The sequence below is a fragment of the Micromys minutus genome (genome assembly GCF_963924665.1).
Source record: "Micromys minutus genome assembly, chromosome: 4".
NCBI classification, from domain to species: Eukaryota; Metazoa; Chordata; class Mammalia; order Rodentia; family Muridae; genus Micromys; species Micromys minutus.
Genome location: NC_137973.1, coordinates 49,363,174 through 49,390,268, shown reverse-complemented (window position 1 = coordinate 49,390,268; position 27,095 = coordinate 49,363,174). Strand labels below are relative to the sequence as shown.

Below are 27,095 nucleotides of genomic sequence, written 5' to 3'. Positions count from 1 at the left end.
CCAAAGCCTAATGTGTTCACGTGACAGTCTTCTTTGGTTTTGACCCATTGTCATAGACATATTTTAGACACTCCCCTAGCCCCACACTTCTTTGATTTGGAATTTGACTGATGTATTTAAATGCTGAGTGTGTGCTTGCTGCTGAATTTATAACACATTTAAGTGATTCAATCTACAGTAAGATCACTTCCTGTTTTGTAAATAAGATCATTTGCTCTTATCTATAACTGTAGATTATCTTTGCTCTGTTAAGAAATCAATATAAAGCTAAACTGTTTGTAATGACCTTTCTATGGGACATGCCCCCCCCTTTTTTTTCAGAATAATTTTGAAGATGAAGATATGGAAGTTAAAAACAATGTAACGCAGGGAGACAAGCTACGTGCCTTAAAAAGCCAGAGGCAGCCCCGCTCCTCGCCGTCCTGTGCATTTAGGTAGCGTCACCTTTAAGCCTTTCAGTTCATGGAGTGTTTCCATTTGTGGGTAACATGTTTCTTCCTTCAGAGTATCATTGTACAAATCCTGAGTTTACCTGTGTTTTATGACACATGGCTCTTTTGCCCCCACCCTCAGCTGTTATATGTCTCACTCTCTTGGCAGTTACACTGTAGATACTTATGGAAACAGTTGTTACATCTCTGTCTCTGGGATTTTGCCTCGAGCTGTTGAGCAGTTATTTCTGCTTTTCTGCTCTAAATTCTATTTGGAGTTTCACAAGAGGGTTCCTGGTGCTCTGGCGGGTCCCCGAGGGTGTGCCAGGGTTTGTATGGAAGTCAGAGTGTGAAGAAAAGAAAGGTTGGGCCAAGTTTTGGTGTATTCCACTACCTAACTTCACCTTTGTTTTTTGAGGATTGCATAAGTGATTCCTCCGGGTGTCTGAGAAATTATAAGCCATCTTGCATTTGCAGTTTGAAATTACCCAGTAAAATCAGTGCTGGGAGTGGACATCTGATGACAGGGCAGTTGAAACCCTGTGATTGTTCACATAGGGTTGAAAACAAAGGACAGCCTGTTGGTCGAGACCCCTTGGGTGTTGAATAACCCTTTCACAGGGGTCCCTTACCAGAGATCCTGCATATAAGATATTTACATTATGATTTACAACAGTAGCAAAATTATAGTAATGGAGCGGCAACAAAAATGCTGGGGGAGGGAGTTACTACAACATAAAGAACTGTATTAATGGGTTACAGCATTAGGAAGGTTGAGAGCCATTGTATTGAAAGAAAGTATAATTTAGCAAATACATATGCAAAAGGACCAAACCTTGTTCAGATCTCAGAAGCCATGTTTAGATGTGAATTTCCTTTTGAATTCTCTGATATTCCAAATAGGGAGTAGACTTCATTCTCCACAATACTGTCATGGAATTATCAGCAAACCCTTCTCTTTTTGTGTAAAAGTGACATGCTGTAAGTAACATTCATTGTGAAACAACACTGCCTGCTGGTGTTGGGATACGTTCTATAAAGTGTAAAGATACATACGTATGAACGCCCTTATCTACCCTACATGGCTTTTCTCTTTAGATGGTTTGTTTAGTATCTTTATGGCTCTGACACAAATGCCTGTATGTGATCCTGGTTTAACTGTGGGAACCTGGTTCCCTGAGCTCTTGTCTTCTTCTGTTTTCACAGGTCAGATGATATGAAAGGACACCAAAGGGCAGTGGCCCAGACTTTCAGGTACTGTCCATAATTAGGCACTGCAAATATATACAACTGTTTAGACATGTTTTCCAAGAACCAAACTCCATGAAAATATATGTTATACCAGCTTTCTCTATTCATTTTCTAATTTTGGTAGTTGGGATAAAACCCAGGGCGTTGCATATTCTTTTCCAGCAAGCACCCCTTCCTAGCTTATAGCATTTTAAATCCTCCTTTTCCCTGATGGTTAAAATACGACCCCCTCCTCCCCCCAGGACTCTTTCTCCATATCTCTTGCTGAGATCGAACTGGCAGAGATCAGCCTGTACCTGCCTCCCAAATGCCAATTCAAACTCCTGGCTTAACCTACTTTAAGATGATTTATTTATTTTTATTTTATGTGTAAGAGTGTTTTGCCTGCATATATATGTATACACTCTGCACGTGTGCCTGGTGCTTGCTGAGTTTAGAAGAAGGTGTTGGATCTCTTGGACCTGGAATTACAAACAGTTGTGAGTTGCCATGTGGGTTCTGAGACCCAAATCTGGATGCTCTGCAGGAGCAGCCAGTGGTCTTAACTACCGAACTACCCTTTTTTCCAAATCTTAAATAAGCTGTTTTTAATGCTTACTGTGAAAAGAACATTTCCTGTCCTGCTCTCAGACTATGTGTGGGGGTTATGACCGCTAGGCCCTTTGAGCTTCCAGCACCTTCTGGTCTCTAGTAAACTCCAAGGGGCTCTGCAACTTTCTTTTCAGCCGAGAGACTGACTCTGTTCTCTTCTCATTTGTTGTCACCCTGGCCTTTTATTTGTTTGTTTGTTTGTTTATCTCTGTGTAGTTGTTTTCCTCTTTCTATTATTCATGAGAAGAGGAAATATTAGTGCTCCTTTCTTAAAAAAAAAAAAAAAGTGCTTTGATCCTCCTTAAGTGGAACAGGACCCTGGTGTCCAGGAATACATTGTGGCACCTGCTGAGAACACTAAAGTGATTGGTTAGTTAGTGTTGCTGATTAAAGGGGACAAAGAAACTGCCATTTTCTCCTGGAGGGGGACATTTTAACCATAGAGCTGCTTCACTGGGAGCTTTCCTTGGTCCTTGTGTCTCCAAAGCCCGAGTCACTTCCCTGCATAACTTTAGCACTTTTGCTTTAGGGGAAGATACTCATAAGCAGTGTTTAGGGAGATGGGTGATAAAGAAAAGGGTAGAGTAAACAAAGCTTTAAGCAGTGTTTAGGGAGACGGGAGTAAACAAAGCTTTCTGAAGCAGAGAGCATGCATGACCCAGCGTCAGCACAGGATGTTCCTAGGACAAAAGCTGTGACTGAGCCCTGGCTCTCCTCAGTGGAGCCTGTATCCCCCCCCTCCTGTGGGTCCACCTGATAATGGAGCACCCTCTGAGACCTTCTGAGTGGAAATGAGAGAGGAGTCTTTACTCTCAGAGAGTTTATAGTGGGTTGTGGAAATAGGCAAAAGCAAGATGATGGAGTACTGTAACGCACCGGGAGAGTGCCTGTTGAAACAGCTTGCTGTCCTGCTTGGGGCTTCAGGAAAGCCTCCTTGTGGAAGGAAACAACCAAATGGTCCATTAAGGTGCAGGTGGGAAGCTTGAGAATAGGGGGTGCGGAAGGGAATGAAACAAGGAGAGAAGAGTATGCCCTGCAGAAGAAAAAGGCTAAACAAACTACCCAATGTGGTGAGTATAGTCTAGTCAGGGAACCCACAACTAGACTAGTATGTCTAGTCAGCTTTCCTGCTTGCTTAACTGGACAAAAGCAATGGATACAGTTGCACAAACAGATGATAAATGGCCTTTCTTCTCACCTGGAGTGTACAGGCAGGAGAGAACCAACTAAAATGAATAGGGATGCTTGAGTGTCACCATGCCCTTAACTACTTGGGTTTAATCTTGTAGCTAGTAGTGCCAGATTTTAGAAGTTTTTGTTGTTGTTGTTGTTGTTGTTGTTTTTTAATAACCTAAGCCAAGGCTTTTGAGCTAAACGTTGTAGAGATGGAAGAGAGGTTAAATGGTTTAAATAGTGAAGTATCAGATGTTTTACATTTTGTCAGAGAGAATTGTTGTGAAAGAAACAAGAGGATGAAAAACGATGCTGGCCTTACATAGGGCAATTGCAAACTGAAATAGAAGGAGGGAATCTGAATGGGACTCCCCCTTTTTTCATGTCTTTTAGGGCATTGGGTCTCCATAATTTACCTTATCACTGTTCATTGCTGAATATTTTAGGTAGCACAATGTTAATGTGACACTCTGTCCCTTTTCCCCCCACAAAGATTAAGTACTTCACCACAACCAACAGTGTCGACTGTGAAGACCCCCAAAGTGTGTTTGTCCCCTTCAGTGACAGCCAAAAGGATAAGCAGAGGTTCTTTGCCTTCAGGAGCAAATATGAGAAGGTAATTCTTCTACCTCTTCCAGGGTGTTAGCCTAAGGTAAGAAAAGCCTACCGCGGGCCAGGAATCTGGCTGCAGATCTATGAGAGGAAGATACTGGGAAGAACTAGAGAAACCCCAAGTACCACTCTATTTCTGGGGCTCCTTGTCCTACCTCCCTGGCAGGAGGTAAGGCTGTAGAGGGGTTGGTTAGATGTTAACAGCTATGGTCTTCTAGTCACTTTCCATTTTGCTGGATATCAGCATATGCTAGAATACATCTAGGGCTAAATCTTGGACTTGAGTCAGCTTGCAGACTCCCCCTATAGTTAGTTACTCTTTGCTTCTGGCAGATGCAGTTCTCAAATGTTCTATCTAAAACCAGTCAGTGTTGAAGCCAGACACTGGGGTCTTGGTTCACGGCTTTTGACCAAGGAGCTTGACATGCATAAGTAAGGCCATGGAGGTTAATGTCAAGAAAAGTGATGAAGCCATTTAGTCAGCTATTTGGATCAGAACCATCTCCCTTGCATTGCCGTGATTCTGTGTTTACATAAAGGAGTATACATGGTTGTCTACTTTTTTCCTTCCCACCTGTGTTTTCTCTTAGCTTCTCCATAAATTCCCGGCTAGCCAGTTCTCTAGGGAACTTGAACGCTGGGACAGAAGAACCTGAGAACAAAAAGACCACATCACCCACCAAGGCCGCTTTTATAGCCAGCCCGTTCACCGGCTTCTTGAATGGCAGTACCCAGACACCTGGCAGAAATTACCCTGAGCTCAACAACAACCAGTACACCAGAAGCAGCAACAGCAGCAGCAGCAGCAGCGGTCTTGGGGGCAACCTGAACAGCTCTTCAGTTCCCCCAAACGCCAAGCCCGAGGAACATACCACCATCCTTAGACCTTCTTTCCCGGGGGCACTGTCTTCCTCCTCAGTGAGATTCCTGAGCCGTTCTATACCTGTAAGTTCACAGACACCACCTGTCGGTCCTCAGAACCCTGAATGCAACTTCTGTACCTTGCCTTCCCAGCCGAGGCCACCACCAAAAAAATTTAATAGTGCCAAGGAAGCCTTCTGATCGACACCTTCCCTCTGTGTGATGCAACTGTCCATGTGCTACATTCTGCTGGCTCCTCTTCAAGTAAATGCCAAGTTTCAACTGGGTTTTCTTCCTTCCTTTTTTCCCTCCCCCTCCCTTCTGCTGAAGTCTCTTAAAAGGGAGACAGCTTTCACTCCATCGATCACAGACACTGTAGGCTTTGTTTATCTTTTAGTTAAGTTCACCAACAATTCTGAATGCGTGGTACCAGGCAAGGCACGTCCATAGCATTTGCTTTGCTTAGGGTGGTTTGAGTGATGGTCTCCCTGTTCTGAAAGTCATGGTCAGAATTGGGGCAAACAAATGTGGGAAGCCTATAAGAACAGCTTTCCCACAGCTGAGCATCAGGCCTTCTATAAGGAGCTGACCCACTCTTCATGACATGGCAAATGAAGGAAAGAAAAGAGGAAGTCCTAGAAGTGGGTAGGTCCTGGACTTCCAGGGTATAAAAAGGTAGAGTCTCTAGAAAGACATTTAAAATTAGCTGCCTCTCTTCTAGAGACAAGTGAGAGCTGCAAACATTTTTTGTCAAAGAGCTCTTTACCTAGTCACCAGGATCTCTTTTTACTAGCCCCGTTGGAGTAAATATTTACTGGTCAAGTCTCCACTAAAAATTTAATATTTTGATTATGTCAAGAGGCACTGAAATCTGTTTCATTTTAGAGAGAGTGAAAAGGCCAAGTAGGAGAACTATATACAATGTATCAGGAAGTGTGATGGGGACAGGTTGGTTGCTCTCTTGCAGGAGCAAGCCTGGTTCCCTGGGAGGGCTGTGTCTACATTCACTGCCCACACTGCTCTTGAGCCATTTGCTCAGCCAATCATCAGAACAAGACAGAGTTCTACAGGGGCAGTGAGGTAAGGAAGAGAAGAGTAGTTTGTGGCTTGTGGCCCATTTAGTAAAACACAGCTCCATGATTATTAGTCTATGTTGGGACCCAGCTTCCTTAGCCTATATGAATAAGTTCCCTAAAATAAAAATGTACTGTGTGTGTGTTCTCCTGTATATGTGTTTTTGTGTGTGTTTGTATGTGTATGTATTGTGTGTGCATGTGTGTGTTTGTGTGTATGTGTGCTCATGTATATATATATATGTGTGTATGCATGTGCATGTGTGTTTGTATATGTGTGCTTGTATGTGTGTTTGTGTATATGTTTATGTGTGTATGTGTGTGTATAAGCATGCATTTGTCTTCATGTGTAGATTCTCTGGATTCATTTGTACTGCAAGCTTCTTTTCAAAAATTGATTTTCTATAGTCCATATACAATCCTCTCCCTAAGAGAAATTTTAGCATGTGTAATTTTCCATGTATGATTTTATGTCTATGAAAAATTTCACCATTATTTAAAATAGTAACTTTTATGCTTATTTAATATGGACAGGTATGCTGCCTATGTATGTATGTATCTGTGTGCCATGTGCATGTATGTAGTGCCTGCAGATGCTGGAAGAGGACATCTCTAGATTTTGTTATAGACCAGGGTTCCAATTAATCCTCTGCCAATTCTTTGATCCTGTTTTGATCATATTCTAATCTCTTTAGACAAACTGAGGAAATTTGTTATCATACGTGTGGAATTCCATGAGACTGGGTGGGGTGGAGCACAGAGGGGTTCATGGATAGGTGAGGGGTGGGAGAGAGCAGTGTATTTGAACTTTGTCAACAGTGCTGACGCAGCCAGCACATTATAGAGTGAATTGACTTCATCTGATATGCTCATGAATTGTTTTGTGGATCAGCCTCTTTTTTTAGAACTGACTATGGATCTTTTTATTTCCAGGAAAAGTGTTATATAAATAATGATACAAACAGCTCATGGATTGCACTGCCAAATGCCTGTGACACCCTTTAAAGTTTGATGCTAGAAGAATCAGAAAATTGTCAGGAAGGTCTTACCTTCTGGGATCTCTGTTTAGGAGGGATAAATGGGATCTCTATTCTTCTCTGCTTCTCCTGTAGGGGAGGGGAATCTTTGCTCAATAGAAATTCCTTCTGCACCCAAGATGTTTACACAGTGAACTTTGGCCTCATTCCATGCTCTGCTCTGTTATTTCTTTTCACCCTTCCTCTGTCCTCCTCCTCCACGTCCCTCTTTGTGGCCAGGGTAGGGTAATTTTTCAGTAATTAATTATAAAATGTGGGAGCTGAGTTGCCAACTCTCTCCACTTCTTTTACTGTTGTACTTCAGAGAAAGGCCTTTATGACTAGAAGTGGCAGTATGGTGTCCCTTTTTTGCTCTTTCACCCTGCGAGGAGAGCAGATCTCCTGTGCCAACCTCCCCATTCTTTTTCTTTGTCTCTGAAGCCTTCTGCTGTGGAGGCTTCAGTTCTCCCCCTGCTAAGATGGTAGGAAGTTTAAATAAACTTGGGGGTCTCCACTTTCTCTGGAAATAAGTGGGGATTTGGGAACAGGACAAGCAGGACTGACTCACTCAAAAGAAGCCTTTTAAGGGAAATAAAGCACTTGGTCATGTAAACATGTAGACCTGAGTTCACACCCTTAGAACCATTGTAAAAGCTGAATGCTTCTGTGCACATCTGTAATCTCAGTGCTCCTGGGGTGAGATGGGAGACAGGAAAATTTCCAAAAGCTAGCAGGCCTATACATCTCATTAACATGTGACAAAAAGACTACATCCCAAAACATGGTGGAAGGTGAGGACAACACCCAAGGTTGTCCTCTGAAAACACACACACACACACACACACACACACACACACACACACACACACACACACACACACACACCATGACAGGTGCATCTCCTCCCATCACACACACAACCCACTTTGAACTTCCTGAGTAAGAAAATGAAGTGTGAGCACTAATCTTCCTGTACCCTTAAGAAAGACCCAGAAACTCTTGGAGGATTGCGGGGAGGGGGGTGTTTAGAGGGAGTCTAATATTTTAAAAGCTACAATTAGCATCTCTTTTGAAAGCTGCAATTGCTCACTCACTTTTTGCTGCAGCTCAGCCCCCAGAAAAATGTAAAAATGATTTCCTTGTTCTGTCATTAACTGCTTTAACATGGAAAACAGGAATAAATGTTAAGGAATCCTCGTGGCTAAGAGCGCTAAGTGATAGTCAGATTTTATTTTCATTATCTTGACCTATAGGGTTAGCCTTGTCTGTGCTGTCCAGAGCAAAAGCACAGGGTGGCACTTTTGGTGACCCCCACATAGAAACCGATTTGCTTCCTGACAGAGAAGTTCTCAAGTGCTTAAGGAACGGGGGACATGTGACGAGGGCGTGGGTGGGGTGGAAGTGTTTTATTAAGTTGAAATTGCTTGTGGTAACTGTCTTGAATATTTGCTATGTTATATTTTTAATGACATTTCGCTGAACTATTAGTCATCACTCTGTCCTTACCTGACCCCCAAGTCTTTGTGGGGCCTGATGTTTCCCCCTGTAAGCTGCTCTGCAGCCCACTTTGGTCTTTATTGTAGCTTCTTTCAGTACCATGGATTTCATTGTCCTGTAGGCTCTAAGCACTGTGGGAGCAGAGATGGTACTTTCATTGCCATGGTTACACACCTGGATCCTGTTATATAGTAGGCACTCCGCAGGTATGTGTTGTGTGGATAAAAAGATGGATGGATGTTTAAATGGGTGGGTATGGTTAAAATGATTACTTCTCTTTTGTACATAAAAATCTCAAGGGGCAAAGAGATTAACATTTTTGCCCAAGATTGTCCTATGAACAGATAAAAGAATCATTGTTGGGCAGTGTGAATCCAAAAGATAGTATTTTGATGGCTTCATGATGTATATATACTGTTACAGCAGTTACAAAGATAGAGATATAAATGATAGATATTTAATCAATCTCTCTCTCTCTCTCTCTCTCTCTCTCTCTCTCTCTCTCTCTCTCTCTCTCTCTCTCTCTCTCTCTCTCTCTCCACCCGCGAATGGGGCAGGGAAGCTGTGAGGAAAGGTTAATGTCTTAGTCATTTGGGCTTTGCAGGATGAATAGGAGCCTGAAAGCAATTGTAGTGAAGGCCAGAGGTTGGGGAATGGGAAAAATAAGAACAGAGTAGCTTTAGTGCTGTGGTTGAGTTCTCATGCTCCGAAAACAAGTTGACTTGGCTTCAAGTTCTGTTTCTGACATTAACTTATGGAGGTGTTTGGCAACTCATTTAACTTCTTTGAGCCTCGGGGAAACAGTGTAATAACAACTCTCAGAAGCAAATCCAATTTTCTTGTTTGTGTGAAGCTTACACAATATTACAGGAATATTTAAGATACAGAAATACGACTGTGGCTTTGAAATTGACCGTTGACTTACTGAGTGTTGAAGTTGATGCCGTGATGTCTCTTGTAACAGAACGGTTACTGTGTTTGGTTGACAAAAAAAGATTGAAGTATTGTGTGAATGCTTACTTACCACCAGTGCTTGGTGCTGTCAGTAAGGTTGCTATTAATAGCTGTGAGTACCCCAAGACTGAAGGCCTGCATACCAAAGAGCAGACTGGGAGGTTAAGCTGAGGCCAACCTAGGATAGAGGAATAGAGAAGGAGCCGCGAGGGATTTTAAAGCAAAAGGGACCAGTGGGAATGGTGGTTTGGCTGGAAAGTTAATGTTTTCTATTACAATAATTCCTCTATGTTTTTATAATTAATTATTTTGTTTGTTTACATTTCAAATGTTGTCCCCCTTTTGAGAATAAAATATTTGCTTCTCTTCTGTGAAATAATTATAATTATGTATCTCTGGCTGGCCTGGAACTCTTTATCTTTTTACTTTTAGATGAGGCTAACCTGGAACTCATTTGTCCCTGCCTCCTGAGTGCTTGGATTAAATGCATGTGCCACTGTGTCCAGACACATGATTGTACTCTTTCTAGTGTACAAAATAATGGGTGTTGTTGTGACATTTTGTATGTCTGCTGTTGTGCCTTGCTTACATTCATACCCCGAACAAGCTCCTTTGTACCCTTCCTCCCTCCTCCCACCTCCTCACTGGTCTTCCTTCTCCTTCCAAGTATTCCCTCTTCTCTCATAAAGTACATGAATGCATGCATGCATGTGTGTATATGTGGTGTGTGCATGTGGTGTGTGTGTGTGTGTGTGTGTGTGTGTGTGTGTGTAGAAAACATGATTTGTCCTTTTTCTCCTTTACATTCTCTGGTTCCTTCCTCCTCCTTCCCAGCAATTCTCTCCCTCCCTCTAAATAGTTTTCTACGTCCATGTCACATACATAAATATCTACATATGAGGCAAAAGGTGACCTTCATCTTCAATAATCTAGCCTCATTTGCTTAACATGATCTTCAGTTTCACCCATTTTCCTGAAAACGACATGTTCCCATTCTTTATGTCTAAGTAAAACTACATTGTGTATATATAGTAGGTTTTCTTGATCCACTCACTGAACTGTAGGCCCCATGTTGGGTTCTGTATCTTAACTGCTGTGAGTGATGTTGCAGTAAACACGGGCGTGCAAGCATCTCTGTGGCATAGCTGTGTCATGTGACAGTTCTACCAGTATCCATGGTGACTGCACTAATTTCCATTCCCACTGTCCTAGTTTGCTTTCTGTTGCTGTGATGAACACCATGTCCAGAAGCAACCTGGGGAGGGTTAGGGTTTGTTTCAGGTCACACTTTCCTATCCTATCATATCCTATCCTATCCTATCCTATCCTATCCTATCCTAGCCTAGCCTAGCCTAGCCTAGCCTAGCCTAGCCTAGCCTATCCTATCCTATCCTATCCTACCCTACCCGACCCTATCACTGAGGACTGTCAATGTAGGATCTCAGATAAGGAGGGAAACTGGAGGTAGGAGCTGATGCAGAGGCTATGGAGGGGTGCTGCTTACTGGCTTACTCCTCATGGCTTGCTCAGCCTGCTTTCTTATAGAACCCAGGACCACCAGCCCAGGGATGGCACCACTCAGTGATCTGAGCCCTCCCACATCAATCATCAATCAAGAAAATGCACCACAGGCTTTTCCACAGGGCAATCTGGTGGAGGCATCTTCTTACTTGAGTTTCCCTCTTCCAAAATAACTTAAGTCGTGTTAGGTTGACATCTAATGAGCCAGCACATGCACCGTAGAAGGCTGTGTCTTCTAACCTCACCAACTTTTATTGTTTTTTGTTTTCTTCATGATAGCCATTCTGTTAGAGGTGAGGATGCAATCTCCATGGAATTTGATTGACAGTTGCTAGATGGCTAAGGATGTTAGATGTGCCATATGTGTTTTGTCATTTGTATTTCTTTTGAGAAATATGTGTTGTTCATTTTTCTGATTGGATAATTCAGGGTTTTGTTTTTTTCTATATATTTATGGGTATGAAACCCTTATCAGATCTATAACTGATAAAGATTTTCTCCCTTTCTGCAGGTTCTATTGTTTACTTTTTCAGTGCAGAAGCTTTTAAATTTCACACAATTCCATGTGTTAGTTTGGTTTTTCCTGAGCTAATGAAGTCCACCCCCATTCTACTCCCCAGAAAGTTCTTAACTGTGCCTATAGAAAGATATGATTTGATGGAGATACTACTGGTATTGGTGCGGAAGAGAGCTTTTGTGATATTTGAGCAAGAGATGTAAAATAGAGTGCATTGTTACTTTTAAAAATGTGCACATTCAGTTCCAAGATTTCAAGAAATTGTTCGTTTCAGTTTGGGGATTCCATTATTCCTGCTTTGTGGGAACGGCCCTTTAGAACAAGCAGTTGGGCTCCTAAGTGTGTTTGATCAGCTTTCCTGTGGTAGGCGTTTCTAGAAGGGCCGTTGGGTGTTACCTAGTGAAATCATTTTGGTGATTTTCCTGAAACCTTAGTCTGCATTAGGCCTTTTTGTTGTTTACTCAAACCCCACTCTTCACACATCTGCGGGGCACCATCCCACAAACCCCACTTTTCACACATTTGCGGGGCAATGTCTTGCAGGTTGTAAGGTCCACTGGTGATGGCACTCAGTGTTTCTAGAATGTTCCCAGTATTCTTGGTTCTGCTGTTCTCTCATTTCCTGTGTTGTGTGATATCTTTTATGATCTCAACTCAGTCTCTTTTAGCTCATACTTTAGAATTGGCCGACGTTCCTGGTAAAGAGCCAGTTAATCCCTGTTCCGTTTATGTATTGTCTTTTACCTGGTGTTCCATTGCCCCTCTTCTGTTGTCACCCATTCTTGGCTTCAGACCTTTGCTCTTTTCACCAATTTTTCCTCTTTAAAGATGTCTGTATCCTTCTCCTCCTTCGAGAAGTTCTTCGAAATAAACTGACTTCACTTAGAGATTCCCATTTTTGGCTTGTGTGTCTATTCATGGTGAATATTTAGTACTTTGTTCTTATTGACATAAAGTGTGCTGCCATTCTATACATGAACATCAATATTTATGTATTGTCCATGTATATCAAATTATCCTAATTTGAAACTTTCTTTATATGGATATTACACGAACTTCTTGAAATTCAGGGTTTTTAACATGTTCACAGACAGATACCATAAATAAAAAGCTAAAAAACCTGCTTGGTTTAAAGTCTGAAGTCAAACTGAAAGGACTTTTCCCCTTTTTCATAGTCACCACTGCTGTCTCCTTCTCCCCTCCTCCCTCCTCCTCCTCTCCCCTCCTCCTCCTCTCTCCTCCTCCTCTCCCATCCTTCTCCTCTCCTCCCTCCTCCCTTCTCCCTCTACTCTCTCCTACTCACTGCCCCCAACAGGGTCTTCCTTATGCAGTCCAGCCTAGCTCAACTGCGGATTTTCTGCTTCAGTGTTAGGATGGCCAGCCATGCCACCATGCCTGGCTGGTCTTGATGTTCTTATGCTAACTCTGATGAGTTTGACTGGACTGCAGCTCTCTGCCCCCAAGGCTAACACACATTTTCCACTGAGCTGGGTTGGGCCGCCCTTTGTTGAGAAGACCCTCATCGGAGCAGCCAGTGTGTCACTAGGCCCTTCTGCCATCAAGCAGACTATGTAGGTGCACTTTAGAAGTAATCGGGGCTTAAAGTAGGGCTTGGAATGATATGAAATTATTGATTTGATCCTTGTACAAAACTTGTTTGGTGAAAAGCCAGAGTAATTGGTAATTATGTTAACATTTCGTTGTTAGTTTGAAACATCATTAGTGATGACAATAGTGACCAGTTTATTGGTTGATTCAGTGGCCATGAGGCTCCTGATAAAATCCTCCATTTCAGTAGCATGTAATGGATTTTCCTGATTCCAGCTCGATTCCCACTCTGTTTTGAAAATAATGACCCCCTTCCTCACTTTAAATGTGATATTTAGTCACTGAATCATTGTGAACGGTTTTCTAACATAATAAATGACAAACTAAAGATGAATTGTATTAAATATTTTGAATTCATGGTTGCTTAATTGAATGTTAGTGGATTTAATAGTGAAGATAATTCTACATTTCTAAACTTTTGTTGTTTCTAAATTGTTGTGATTCCCCCTTACCCCCAACTATTCCTCTTTCTTTTGACCTTTCTTTGGATTTGTGTATACTGAGGCCCTAGTAATAGATAGAGCATTTAATAGAGCATTAAATCACGTCTTAGGTGGTCCACCCTGAGACCCTGCAGCTCTTGCGTTCTCCACCCCTGGGATCGGGATTTGGAGATCATTGTTTCAAGGTCAGCAAGAAGCAGGTGATGCCTTTAGATTTGCAAACAGCTAGTGCAGTGTTTGCAGATGTACCTAGCTGTGATTTAAGTCTCCAGTGTCAAGCAGTGTTTTACATTAACTTTTTGTATAAAGCCTGACAGCTATTTTTATCTCTCCACTTGAAAGCACCCTTCAAATACAGAACTTGCAGAAAGTGGCAAAGTTGCTACCAAAAAAAGGGGTGGGGTATGGCATTGAGGTGCTTTATATTCTCTTAATTGCCTTTATTATTAAACTTGAATTTACTTATTCATTTCTTCATCTTCTTTCTCTCTCTCTCTTTACCTTCTGTTATGGAAGAATGTTCTAGAGCCTGACTCATGCTAGACAAATGCTTTGTTACTGACTAGTTGTATCTTCAGCCCTGTTCACTTTGTATTTTTGACAGCAGTTCTCACTAAGTTGCTGAGGCTGGCCTGCACTTGCTCTGTAGCCCAGCCACCCCTTCCTTAAACGTGGGACCCCCTATAGTAGGGGGAATTACAGGTCTGGGCCACCTGACCTGGCTGTACCCATTTTCTACTTAATAATAACAAATCTGTTAGGTCAATAGAAATGAGTATGACTTTGATGCTGCATTTATTTTTATCTTATTCATATTTTAGGAGCATGGAATAAAAGAAAGTTAGTGTCTTGTATATGTATATAAAGCTCAACAATTAAAAAATGTTGTATGGAATGTATAAATCCTGACTTCAGGGCTCAGTGTTGCTCTCCTGAAGCAAAGTCAGACAGAGATACACATTGTATCATCTTCAGCCTTCATTCCTGGCCTTTCTGTTCCCACTGCCACCCTCCACTTAAAACACCCACTTCCCAGTAGACTGTTTCAAAGGGTTGTGTGTGAGATGATTTTTTTTTTCTTTTGCTTTAAAACTCACTGGTGTCTGTGCCACGTCTAGGCTTACACTCCTGACAGCCATTGCTGTTTGGTTGCCTCGTGTTCTGATGGCTTTCATGGCTATCTAGACTTCTCAGCTGCTAACTTTTTAGATACTTCTTTTCTGCCTTCCTCTTACTTTCCCCCTAAACTTTGGAGAGAAAAGTGTGAAGGTACCCATCCAGTGTGAAGGTACCTTCTATAAGTCCCTATCACGAGAGGGAAGTGAGCTCAGGGTATTTATGCGGACTCCTGTCGATGTATCCTCAGTATTTCTGACCTTTGTTTTATATTTCAGTTCTGAGCTCTAACTAATGCAGTGATTTACTTCCTCCTCTGTTTGGCAGGCATTAATTGTCTTTAACATATGTGCTTTCTAGAGTCTACCTATTTATGGCATCTGATGCAATGGTTTCAATGACTTCATCTTTCTTAGATAGGAATCTCTGATCTCTTTGTTGTTACAGACATCTGTTTGAATCAGGGCCGGCCTGTTGCGGTGTGGTTTTTATTCTCCCCATGACTTGAGGTCTCAGATGCTCAGCCTCTCCTCAGGCTTTGCATTTCTTCTTAGGAGACTTGGTCTTGGATGTGGCCTTGTCTGTTCTCTCTGTCACTTTCCTTGTAAGCTCTAGCATTCTGAATGTGTGTGTGTGTGTGTGTGTGTGTGTGTGTGTGTGTGTGTGTGTGATGTCTAGTATCTGTAGTGGTAGTTAGTAAGGGGACTGATTTATTCAAAGCATTAGAACCAATACCCAACAGGTGTTTTTCTCAGTTTCCACCTTCTCTTTTGAGGCAGGGCCTCTGAGGCCCTCTCTGATTTGACAAGACTGACTGGTCATAAGCTCTAGGGATCTCCTTGTTTCTGCCTCCCCAGTGCTTTGGTTACACTGTACCCGTCCTAAGTATGGATGCTGAGGACCTGCATTCAGATCCTGATGTTTGACAGACACATCGCTCATTGTCACCAGTCCCAGGTGGGAGGGTTTTGTTTGTCTGCTTTGCTTCTTCATCATGATTCTTTTCTTTTCCAAAGTTTTGTTTTATTTATGTAAGAATTAGGCCTATTTGTGGCACCCAATGTGCTATTTTGCTATGCAGTGGTGAAATCGGAGGTGACTAATTTATGCTTTCTGTGGGATCTGCTGATTCTTGTGGTCTTTCAGTTTAGAAACAGGTATGAATGACTCCAGGCTCCTGCCTTAGTGATCTGGGCCCAGGCTTGCTTCTCAGGCATGGATGTGACTATGAATGAGCCCTGGTCTGAGGACAGTGGCCATGGCTTCCACAGTCCCCTTTCACAGCTGGGAGAGCTTGAGCCAATCTTGGCAGTAAGCCTGGAGTCCTTGTGTGTCCTTTTTGCCTGCGTCCCTGAGAACAGAACAGCTGGTCACCTCTGCTTGTCTCCAGTTCTGTACTCAGTGGCCTACCACTGAGGCTTGGTTCCTTTCCAGGTCACAAGGATGTTGATCTTGCTTTGAGTCCTGCCACGGTTTCATTTTCTTCCTTATAGTTCACAAATATTTAATATTTGTGCACGGAGGAGGTCACTCGGAGCATAGCTTGCTGGTCCATCTTGATGTTATGTCTGTGGCTCCCCATCTTAGGGCCTTTTGGGCTGCATCCGATTAGCTTTGAAAGCTCATTGCCCTGTGCTTGTGAGCATCCATCTTCCGATTCTGTCAGGCAGTTTCTCGTGTCCTCGAACACCTCCGGCTCCACCCATCTGCCATTCCTTACCTGCTGTATTCCCAGCCTACTCAACCCTCCCCCCTCCCTCTGCCTCTCAAACTCTCCTGTGCAGCTTTTCTTGGCCACACTCAACTATAGCAATCAGGGCCTTTTCAGAAGTCACCCTGCCTTGCTCGTTTGGCCTACATCAGTCCTCTCCTACAGAGAGCCTCCTATCTCGTGGATGTCAGCCCCTTGGATCCATACAGAATTGCTTGGTAAACCTGAGGTGAGACATATATCAGGTAGAAAGCATAACATCTAACTTTGGGATATCTCATGATATCTGGCTTTTGGATAGGGTTACCTAGTTATTGTAGGTTTATTTATTATATATTTTCATAGTTTTAAATACTGATAAAGTCATTTCTTTTTCTCAAGAATTTGAAATTCTCTCTCACTCCCCATTCCCCAGACTCCTCTTCTATGTAGGAGGCTGATTTGTACTGTAACCACCTCATATGCAGAAGGCATTCCCATGGAATGTGCATCCTTACACAGATAACAGTACTTAGGAAGCCTTTGGGTCTGCCACAGCTGCCTCCAGGCCCCATCATGGTCTTGGTGAACTATGAGATAGTTCAATAGATATCAATAGAATAGTCCCTCTGTACTTACTTCCCACCATTGGGCATCTCTTGCCTTTAATTTCTCCTCCACCATTATCCACATTAGTCTCTGAGACAGAGTTGATCAAGTCATATGCATCTGCCATTGTTCAGGGGTCCTGCTCTGTCTACAGGGCCAACTCTTGATCTCTTGGCTTGTCATTCAAGGCCCTTCTCCATCAATCCCTGGGCCTTGTTGCTTACCTCCCATTCAGCACCTTGGCATTCAGTATTTATGCCCCGCTTGACCCTGAAGCTGAGCACACGACATTTGCGTTGTGGCTTTTCTTTTCTCTGCTTGGTTTTATATTTTCAGGCCTGATGAAACAGGTTCTTTGGATGACACATCTGTGACTGGTCCAGGTGGAAAGCCTGTTGCTCCTTAACTCACACGACAGTTCACACACCTGCCATACAGTCAGATATCCCTTTTCTTTCTTCTGTGGGCTTTTAGGCTGCTTGGAGCATTGCTGCGTCCCAAAGCCCCTCAGAATAAGAAGTGCCTAATAAGTAGCGTTGAGCTGGATGTTGGATACTGTATCTGTGCTCGTGTTAAGCAAATGAGCCTGTGCGCCCATACACCCCGTTAGCCTTGCTGGCGTGTGAATAATCAAAAGAGAACCAAGTTTTCGGCTTTAACATTAGTATAAAGTCATCTGGAAGCTGTCTATATTTTTTTAAGAAATATGGCTTTAACTATAATAGAAAATAAATTTAAAACAAGCTGACATCAATATAATTTTGGTGTTCGGATGAACTGAAAACACTCAAGTCATGGTTGACTGAGTCAAGGGGGCTGTCAACAATCTGTCACCGAACAATTGAACTCTTTGTGATTGCTGGAAAGCCTATATTAAATTCCCCCAGAAAAAAAAAAGAGTCTATTAAAAGCCATGTAGGAAGGTAAAAGAATATTTTACATCATGTTTTAATTAACCGAGAATTGTCTTGTTCCAGCTTGGGGCACTTGGAATAGATGGGGTACAAGGAGACCGTGCATGCCTCCTTCAAAGCCCATTTTGTCACAGCGCTTAAGGCGTTTTGTGTTGACCATGAAGCTGTCTCTAGTGGACTTTCATCTACTGTCCCTGAAAAAATTCTTCTGTCACAAGAAGTGAATTCTTTAGAGTGTTGAGAAGCCTCATTTGTGGGAATATGTATCAGTGTGTTGATTCTTAGGCAGTGCAGAAAGCTTCAAGCTGTTATAGAGACTTGAAAGGGATATAAGGGAGGAACATAAACAGGAACATAAAGTGAGCGGTAGATTAAAATTCTCCCAGTGTTCACTTGTTCTAAAATACTTTGGATGCAAGGGTATAAATAAAACCTCACATTATCAGACACATAGTTTTTTTAATTACCTAAAAGGTTAAAATAAAGTATTTTTTTCCTTTGGTACATTTTGCCTCATAGTTAGAAATCACACTGGGGATAATAAGCAGGCCATGTGTTTCTTTCTCGGGGAAATACAAAAACATAATAGAAATCCAGTGTAGCAAAAGACTGAATCCACTATAGCAAAAGGCCACATGGTTGCAGAAAGGGCTCTGGCTTCCCAGGGTGCTAACCCCAGAGCTTGGACACAAAGTAACTGAACAGGAGATACCGCTGTAGCATCTCAGGTCAGGATGTTAATTGGCCATTCTTATTGTTTGTGTTGACAAGCAGCTTATAGTTGCATTTACTGACTATCTGTACTGTATGCAGATCTGTAATTATAAGACATTTCCCCGCCGAGATTAAGTAGCTGGGCTGTTTAAGAAAGAAACACTTCCAGACGAGCTGAAGTTTTAAAAGTTACGATGTATATCTGCCAAAACAGATTAGCAGGGAGCTTCCAGAACAGAACAAGCAGTCTTGATCTTTTTACCTAACACTGTTTTATGTCAAACCTTCCTGCTTTCAGGGAATGCAGTTTTGTGATGGAAGTTTGTATTTTGACATAAAACATTTGTATCAGGCAATAAGTTTTACCCTTGTTTCCCAGGTCGGATATTTCTGCATATTTTTTTATAGACTCCATACTATAATAATGACATGTATTCCTAAGAGACTTTATCTAGTCTGATAGTCCCATGGAATTTACTGATCAAAGGAACTCGAGATTCAATATCTTGGTTATGTGACCACTTGTGAATATAAAATAACTTTTACACCTCATGTCTCATGACTGTCCCGTTATCTCTACCATTATCTTTATTTATTCATTACAGAGACACTGGCATTAACACAGGAAAACATTAAAAAAAAAAAAAACCCACACTGTCCACGCAGAATTAAAGCATTATTTAACAAGAATACCCTAAGTGTAGATTTTCGTTGTTGTTGAGACAGGGTCTCTGTGTGTAGTCCTGGCTGTTCTGGAACTCATTGTGTAGACCAGATTGATCTCTAATTCATAGAGATTTTCCTGCCTCTGACTCCCCAGTGCTAAAATTAAAGGCATGTACCACCACACATGGCCATGTAGGTGTCTTTATAATAAACTTTTTTTAAAAATGTGGTTCTGATGAAAAATAATTTAAAATGCACTATCTCCTTTAATGTAATCCATATAATGTTTTGTAATTTATATATTTTTGTTCTCATCAGGGTAAAAGAGCCTATTAAATGGAATATGTAGTGATTACAGGATAGATGTTTGAAGTTCCCATGAGGAACTATGCAGTGGCCCATGTTTATGCCTTAGAGCTAGGCTCACAGGCTTCTGACTCCTTCATTTCCTAGTTAAGCAACCTGGGCCAAATAACTGCTATGTGCCATAGCTTCCTCATCTGTGAAATGGTGGCACACAGGACTTAGTGAGTGACTACAGGAACGTGTCTGACACATAGAAAAGTACTCAGTAAGTACCTCAGAACCAATGAACTGCAAGTATTTTATCTAATTTATTTAGAACCCCAAAAAGTTTTATTTCCATTTGGTTTAATAAAGTTAATGATAATATTAGTACCGTTTTTCAAGTACAAAGAATATTCTTACTGTAAAAAAAAAGTAGTAACTGGTTACTATCTTTGCTACAATGTTAATGTAGGTTGAGTACCCCTCATGTGAAAAGAATTTGCATTTTATATATATATATATATATATATATATATATATATATATATATATATATATATATGGTGAAGTCTGTTGGAGATAGGGTCTCTATATAACAAGATTATGTTTTCTGTACAGTTTATGGACACAGCCTGAATGTAACATTATGCATTTTTTGTTGTCCGTCCGTCTGTCTGTCTTTGTGCCTGTATGTTGACTGCACCCATCATATAAAGTTGTGGTGTGACTTTTGGCTTGTGAATGGTCAGTTGTAGATTGTGAAGCCTTCAGAGTTTGGACTGTGACATACACAGCTGGAAAATACTCTGTACAGTTGGCAGTCCTGTTGGTGTGTCTGCTCAAGGAGTCCAGAGCCTGGCTTTGTTTTTGGTTTAAAAAAACAAAAGCAGCTGAGGAGGCTTAGTTATCCATCATTTGTGTTGAGAAGCCACATGTGTACTGATGGTTTTCTTCAAGGTCTTTGTGGCTGAGCCCAGGTGCCCGGCGTGCCCCGGGGGCCCTGGACCTAGCCTCAAGATGCAGGCACACAATGCTTAGGAATCTACTGTTTCACCATGCACTGTCTTCCCCGGAGGAGGAAGGTGTTAGTTGTGATGTCTTGATGGCAGTAGATGTCGTGTGCTCTGTTTCTTTCCCTTTAGTCTTTTTCATTAAAACGTTTTATTTTTAGATTGAGAATAAAAAGGAAGTTAATGTTTTACAAAATACTGGAGTTGCAATAATTGTCTAGATACATTTTTATAGATCTTTTATATTTCTTTAACTTTTTTTGTACCCTATAAAGAAGCCATGGGGGTATGAGTCATTCCAAGAGTCTCAGAATTGCATCTTCATCTTGCACTACCTAATTTATCTACAGTTGTTGGCCAAACAAAAAAATTGGCAGGACAGAGGGTCCTGCTCTGGCCAGATTTGTTTGCAGAGATCTGCAGAGCCAGTTCAGCAATGCAAGAGAGCAAGTGGGGTGCGGGAAAGCACAAAGCGGGAGGGACCGTGGAGAATTATATTTGGAGCTGGACTGAATCCCGGGGTTTCTGGACTCTGCTATGCATGAGGAGACCAGTGAGTGCATTTCATGTGAGCACCAGAAGCTGAAGGCAATCTAAACTTTTCTGCTTTCCAGCGCAGGGACTGCAGGGAGTTAAACTGAAAACTATAAGCACACACATAGATTTACGGGATTCACTGATATCTGTGTGAGAATTCTTGAAGAGAGTTTCAGTCAACTGACTGATGTTTGCCGCAATCTGCATTGACTGGGAACTGTCAAAGCCCCGAGGCTCTAAGGGCTGCTTGCAAACACAACTTTGTTGTAAATTTACAAGCTGTTTAAGGAACTTCTAATTTCTGTGAGAGCATGTGCAACTTTTCTGACGAGAACAAAAGCACAAGTAGAATGTTCTGGAGGACACAGCATCTGTAACTCGCAGGTGTAATGTCCTTGCTGACAGGAAGACTTCACTGGCTGTGCCTCTGACTCAGTTTCTTTCAGACTGCAGGAGAAATTGGGGGAAAGGCAGCTAGGGCAATAATCACTAATATGGCAACTGCTGTCCTATGAGCTGAGGTTCTGCTAGCATTATCCCACTCTGTGACAGACATTCCCTCTGTGAGGTCACTATTTATATTATGGTGCTTAATTTTTATCATCTCCCTCCTTTCAAAGCTTTACTACAAACCACACCCCCCAGGTAAGAAGGTTTAACTTGATAAGCCCCTTCCCCTTTTCTAAGTGTTCTTGATCTGGAACGTCATTTAGACCAGAGACCCACCTCTCCCCCCCCCCCCCCCCCCCCCCGTCCTTCGCTGGTGAAACACAACGTTAATTTCACACTGTGAATATTGCTATCTAAGTAAACTGCTAAGCTAGGTTAACATACTTAGTAAATGGCAAAGTTCTTTGGAAAGTGTGTTTGTGTGTGTGTGTGTGTGTGTGTGTGTGTGTGCTCGTGCGTGTGACTAATAGTTTTATCACCACCAAAATGGACCAGTATTGAAATTAGTAAGATCTATAAATAAAATAATAAATTGCATCTTGTTAGCAAAGTACTGCAGAATGGTTTGAGAATTTTTGAGAAGAGAAAGTATCTTGTAAAGAAGCAGGAAGTCTTTGTTGCTCTAGGTGTTTGGCGAGAGGAACTGCAAAGGACTGCTAATGCTTAGTGTATCCTGTGCAACCGTACGTGCTACTCAGAGCGCTTTCTGCTGCTTTAACTCTTTCCCCACTTTGTGTCTGCGTCCAGACGATCTGATGCACGCAGCTCTGGCTCCTCCTCTGCCACAGTGTCCAGCCCAATGTGGAAGGGTCTGTGCTGTTCCTTCGGCTTACCTACTGTTCCTTTGTTCTAAGACTCTTGTGCTCTCCATCCTGTTGGTCTTTGGGTCAGATTCCAAAGCTACTGAGTTGTACTTTGTGTTCCCTCAGTGGAAAGGATTTATAAGGTATTTACTGAACTCAAGCATCCTCAAGGACTGTATCTAAGTGGCTCCTAACTCTGTTTGAGAAGCGTTAACGTGACACTCATGTGTACTAAGTTAAAAAAAAATCCAAAGTTTGTTCTAACAGCTCTCAATTAGTCATAAATATCACTTAATGTTTTTGTGTAATAGTATTACTACACTAAGGCTCAAGAGTCAAATTGATTCTTTACTTTCAATTAGTGCTCGGTTGGAATCATGCGTAAGCATTACTAAATCTTTAGAAGTATGAAAATTTCTAACAACCACTTTAGCTCACCGAATGTCTTGCTTTCCTAATAACAGCGTTCTTTCCTATTGTTTGCATCCTTACCTTGTTATGCGTCTTTTATATAACACACCTGAACGGCCTTGTGTTGGAGGACGAGGCTGTATGGCATTTAGGCAGCTTTACGTGTGATGGAATTTAACCTCAGTTTGTGTCTCTCCCTATACAGTCCCTCCAGTCTGAGTATGTTCATTACTAAGGCCTTACCCCTGCAGTGAAGACAGCTCCATCCTGAGACATCTGGATGTGCAGTGTGGAAGAAAACAGCTGCTTGCCCGGAGGATGTCTCTACCTTCTTACCTTAGAGTCTTAACATAGTACTGTTGAGAGACTTGAGACCAGAGCACTGGCTAATGACGACTATACATGCACTGGAATGATCTTTATGGAGCTGTCCATACTTGTAAAGACAGTTTTCATGTTAAATTTGGTATTTTAAAAGGTTATTTTTAATGTATTTCAGTAATGCATTTGTCACTGCATTTACATGTACAGTGTTACATTATATATGTATCATGAACTTTATAAAAGACTATTTTGATAATTTTATAAATACATAAAATTATGTAAAAGCTACACTATATTTTGATTTAGATTTTCCTGCTGTTTGCTACCAAAAAAATTGTATTTTAAATTTGTTTAGCTTTAGAATGGTTTTGTCTACAATGAGTACATAATTCTTCTTTATGAAATGAAAATGAGGGAGCGAAGTTTTAGATGTGATTTTAATGCTCCCCTATGAATTCAGAAGATCAGGGCATTCTCTGCTGAAGCCTGTCTGAGTTAGAGTTCATCCAAATTTATCTCTTCCAAGAGTGGGGTTGTTTGATAGGTTCATGTAGGAAGAAAACGTTGCCCCCCCTTTTGTTCTTGAGCCTTTTAAGTAGGAGGCTTTAAAAAAAAAAAGATCAGAATTAACGGGCGTTTCTCCTGAAAGCATGATTTTTCCTCTCTGAAATGACAGAACATTCCAGTGCTTTCATTTCTTTCCTTCTCTCACACGTGCTTTAAAAAAAAAAGAAAAAAAAATGCCTTAAATTATTTATTTTGTTTATGCTTTCTTATAAATATGCAAAGGAAGGAAATGAAGTTTAAGACCCATGTCTGTGGTTCGAAAGAACACACTCAGTAAATGTACAATAATGTTAAAGACCAAAAATCACTTCAAAGGAGTTGATAGCTAAGAACATTCTGTTCTTGGTACGAGGTGGTCATTGTCCTGTGAGTATGCATGGTCTAACATCAGTTTTAAAGCAATGAAGGAACAAACCGAAGAAATTGCTGCTAAGTAGATCTGTGCACTAAAGGGGACATTTGAATGGAAGCACCCTCCTGACCATGTACAGACTGGATGTACACACAGGTCCTTCTGGATTCCACCCCGCTCCCAGGGTACTTACTGCCCAGCCCTTTCCTGTGTGATTCTGTATTCAAGTTTCCAGAAGCCTTCTGGCTTCTTGTCTATTTGAGATAGAGATTCTTAAGTACTGATTCTTTTCCAGGCTGCTTGAGAATGGGCAAGGGCTAGTTAAATGGATTCATACAAAGTGCTTTATTCCAACTGTTGTTATTTATTCTGTATTTATTAGGAGGGGCATCTTCAAACTATTGTATATGCTTCAGGAAGATACCTTGCTTATGTTTTTACTCTTCTCAGATGGCATTGGAATGGAGTTTGGCTCAGGTTTGTTAACATAAGTTCCCAGAGCTGCAATACCAAATAATTGCGCCCACCTGATGGAAAGTTGAATTATATGTTTTTAGAATCTAAATCATAAAGAGGAATTAAATTGTTTATCTTTTCCAAAGTTGAAAAAGTAAAATATTTTTATTATGAGTCATTATTTTAAAAAGTTGGTTCATTGTATAGGAAGAGAATACTACTTCTTTCAGATTATCATTGTAAAGTAATTGAGGTGACATTTGAGATGTGGGGGAAGAGAACCATATTATCGTTTTTAGTTGTTCTATGAACACTAATGAGTGCAGCTACTAAAATGATTGTAAAGTTGACTACTGTAAAATTTCCACAATTATGTGTGTATACATACATGTCATATGTATCTACATGTGTATGTCTTAAGCTTATTTATACACATGTGCATACATAAGGCACACCAAGAAGGGGATGTATATATTATAGAGATTCTATAGCACAGAGATTCTCCACTTATAATAAAAATGGTTTGCCATGTATTTTGTTATGAATAGTTTATCTTCCAGAAGATATTTTGTTCTATTTTGAAGTGTAGAAGAATACACTGCTGATAAATAAAAGTTTTATGCAATTTACTCCTGGGCATCATTCATCACTTGATTTTGAGTTGTTAGTGTACTAAAGTCTTTTTGTAACTTTATTTTTTAATTTCATAAACACCGGAGAATATTAGGTTCTCTTCACTCTTTTTTATAGCTGTGGTTTTCCTTTTTATTAACAAAATACTGTTACGGACCCAAAGCTATGGATCCCGCTATGCTTTTTGCAACTGTGGGTGATGCTGGACACCAGTTCCTTTAAAAGAAGAATGACCATTTCTCTTTTAAAAACGCAGAAGGAAATCAGATGAGCTACTATGCTGACCCTGTCCGGCTCCTGCCCAGAAAGCACAGGGAAACCCTTTCCTGGGGGTGGGGTGTATCTGGAGGGTTTTTGGTCTCTTCCAAGTACTGGAGATTGAATTCCAGACCTCACTCTAGGCAAACTCTTTTCCCGGTGCCACAGCTACAGCTTAGTTCTAGAGTTGGGAGTATACAGGTAACTTAACAGCTGAAGTCAAAGGTTATCAAGAGTTTTTGTTTTTAAATAAATCCATGGACCAGTTTGAAAGAACAGAAGAACTTTTTGTTCAGAAGGAATTTCTGTGGGAAAGGAAGTTAAAATGGAGTTAGCTAACCTCAATGAACTCTTCATCAGCTGGTCATTGCATTAATGTGGCATTGTTAGCCTCAGATGCAAAATGATTTACCAGTCTGAAAACACATCTGAAAAGACTGATCCGTTACTTATGTTTTTCATCTATGGCTCAAATACAGCAGAAATAGGAATTGACCAACATCAGATCCATGACATATTTTTAAAACTGCTCTGATGCACATGCTTTCTTTGGTCACATGTTCAGCCATAGAGAAGTGAAACGTTTCTCTGAGTCAGGTGGTGTGCTAGTCCAACAGTACTCTCTGGTCTTCTACACAGAAGGACAGGCAGTTCTGGCAGAGGTAAGGGCAAGGGCTTGTCATTCTCTACCCAGTTCACAGGAAAGCAAGAACTCGGTCACTGTGTGTCTCTTCCGAAGATCGAACAATAATTACGATTACAGAGTACATGGTTTCATAAGATTTAACCACTTTATTTATAAAGGGATTAGATATAGGGGATGGGAACCACAACATACAAAGAAAAATGAAAAATAATCTATTAAGTTATTTTGAACCAAATTGAAATGTTAATATATTCCCACCTGGTTCCTCCTCTATGGATTGAATTATGATAATCAGGTCAAGAAGGAGAAAAGTAGCTTGTCTAGAGAATTTTAAACTTCTTTCAGTAAGTAGAAAGCAGAATGACATTTAGTGCAAAATATATATCTTTGGGGGGGGGCAATTGATCTCAATGGACATTTTCACATGCATGCCTGGTTTTAACACACTGCGTGCTATTTCTCTTTGAGTTTTAAGCAAGTTGACCAAAACATGTTTGAGCAATTACACTGCAAGGGAAGATAGGCCTACTACTAAGTAACTACTTACTAGTTACTACTAGGGCTTATTAGTAACTATAAATGGTTACAAACACCAAAACAAGTTAAAACCTGGGAATGACTGCAGCCTTAAGCATTTATGTTAAACCTCCAGAACTGGTGAGTGTGGAAATTATCCATCAAGTACATCTTCCTTATATTATGACTCCTTGTCTTAGGGTTTTACGGCTGTGAGCAGACACCATGACCAAGGTAAGTCTTATAAATGACAGCATTTAACTGGGGCTGGCTTACAGGTTCAGCTGTTCAGTCCATCATCATCAAGGTGGAAGCATCCAGGCAGGTGTGGCGCAAGGTGTAGCTGAGAGTTCTACATCTTCATCTGAAGGAAGATAGGAACAGACTGGGCATCCTCGGGCAGCTAGGAGGGAGGTCTCCACGCCCACCCCCACAGTGACACACTTCCTCCAACAAGGCCATACCTTTTAATAGACTGTCAACTTTAACATTCAGACCCCCCCCCAAAATTACTGAATACAAAACTGAAAAGCCTCAAAAAACAGAGACCATGATAATCTTGACTCTAAATGTCTGTCTATCTATTT

The 27,095-nt window shown here is 41.3% G+C and overlaps 1 protein-coding gene across 4 annotated transcripts in view; it reads left to right on the top strand.

Annotated features, from left to right (window-relative positions):
- Window positions 1-23,306, top strand: part of CDC14A (cell division cycle 14A) — a gene marked incomplete at both ends in the record, with an annotated part of 147,093 nt that extends 123,787 nt beyond the window's left edge. For 2 of the 4 annotated variants that reach the window (XM_080915388.1, XM_080915391.1), the window contains 4 exons: window positions 322-434; window positions 1,638-1,685; window positions 3,940-4,062; window positions 4,649-5,120. In XM_080915388.1, coding sequence (XP_080771514.1) covers window positions 322-434; window positions 1,638-1,685; window positions 3,940-4,062; window positions 4,649-5,120 — 756 coding nt within the window. Of the gene's footprint in view, window positions 1-321; window positions 435-1,637; window positions 1,686-3,939; window positions 4,063-4,648; window positions 5,121-22,961 lie in introns of those variants that run through there. The other 2 variants (XM_080915390.1, XM_080915389.1) reach the window with 2 other exon arrangements.
- Between the last annotated feature and the right edge of the window lie 3,789 nt (window positions 23,307-27,095).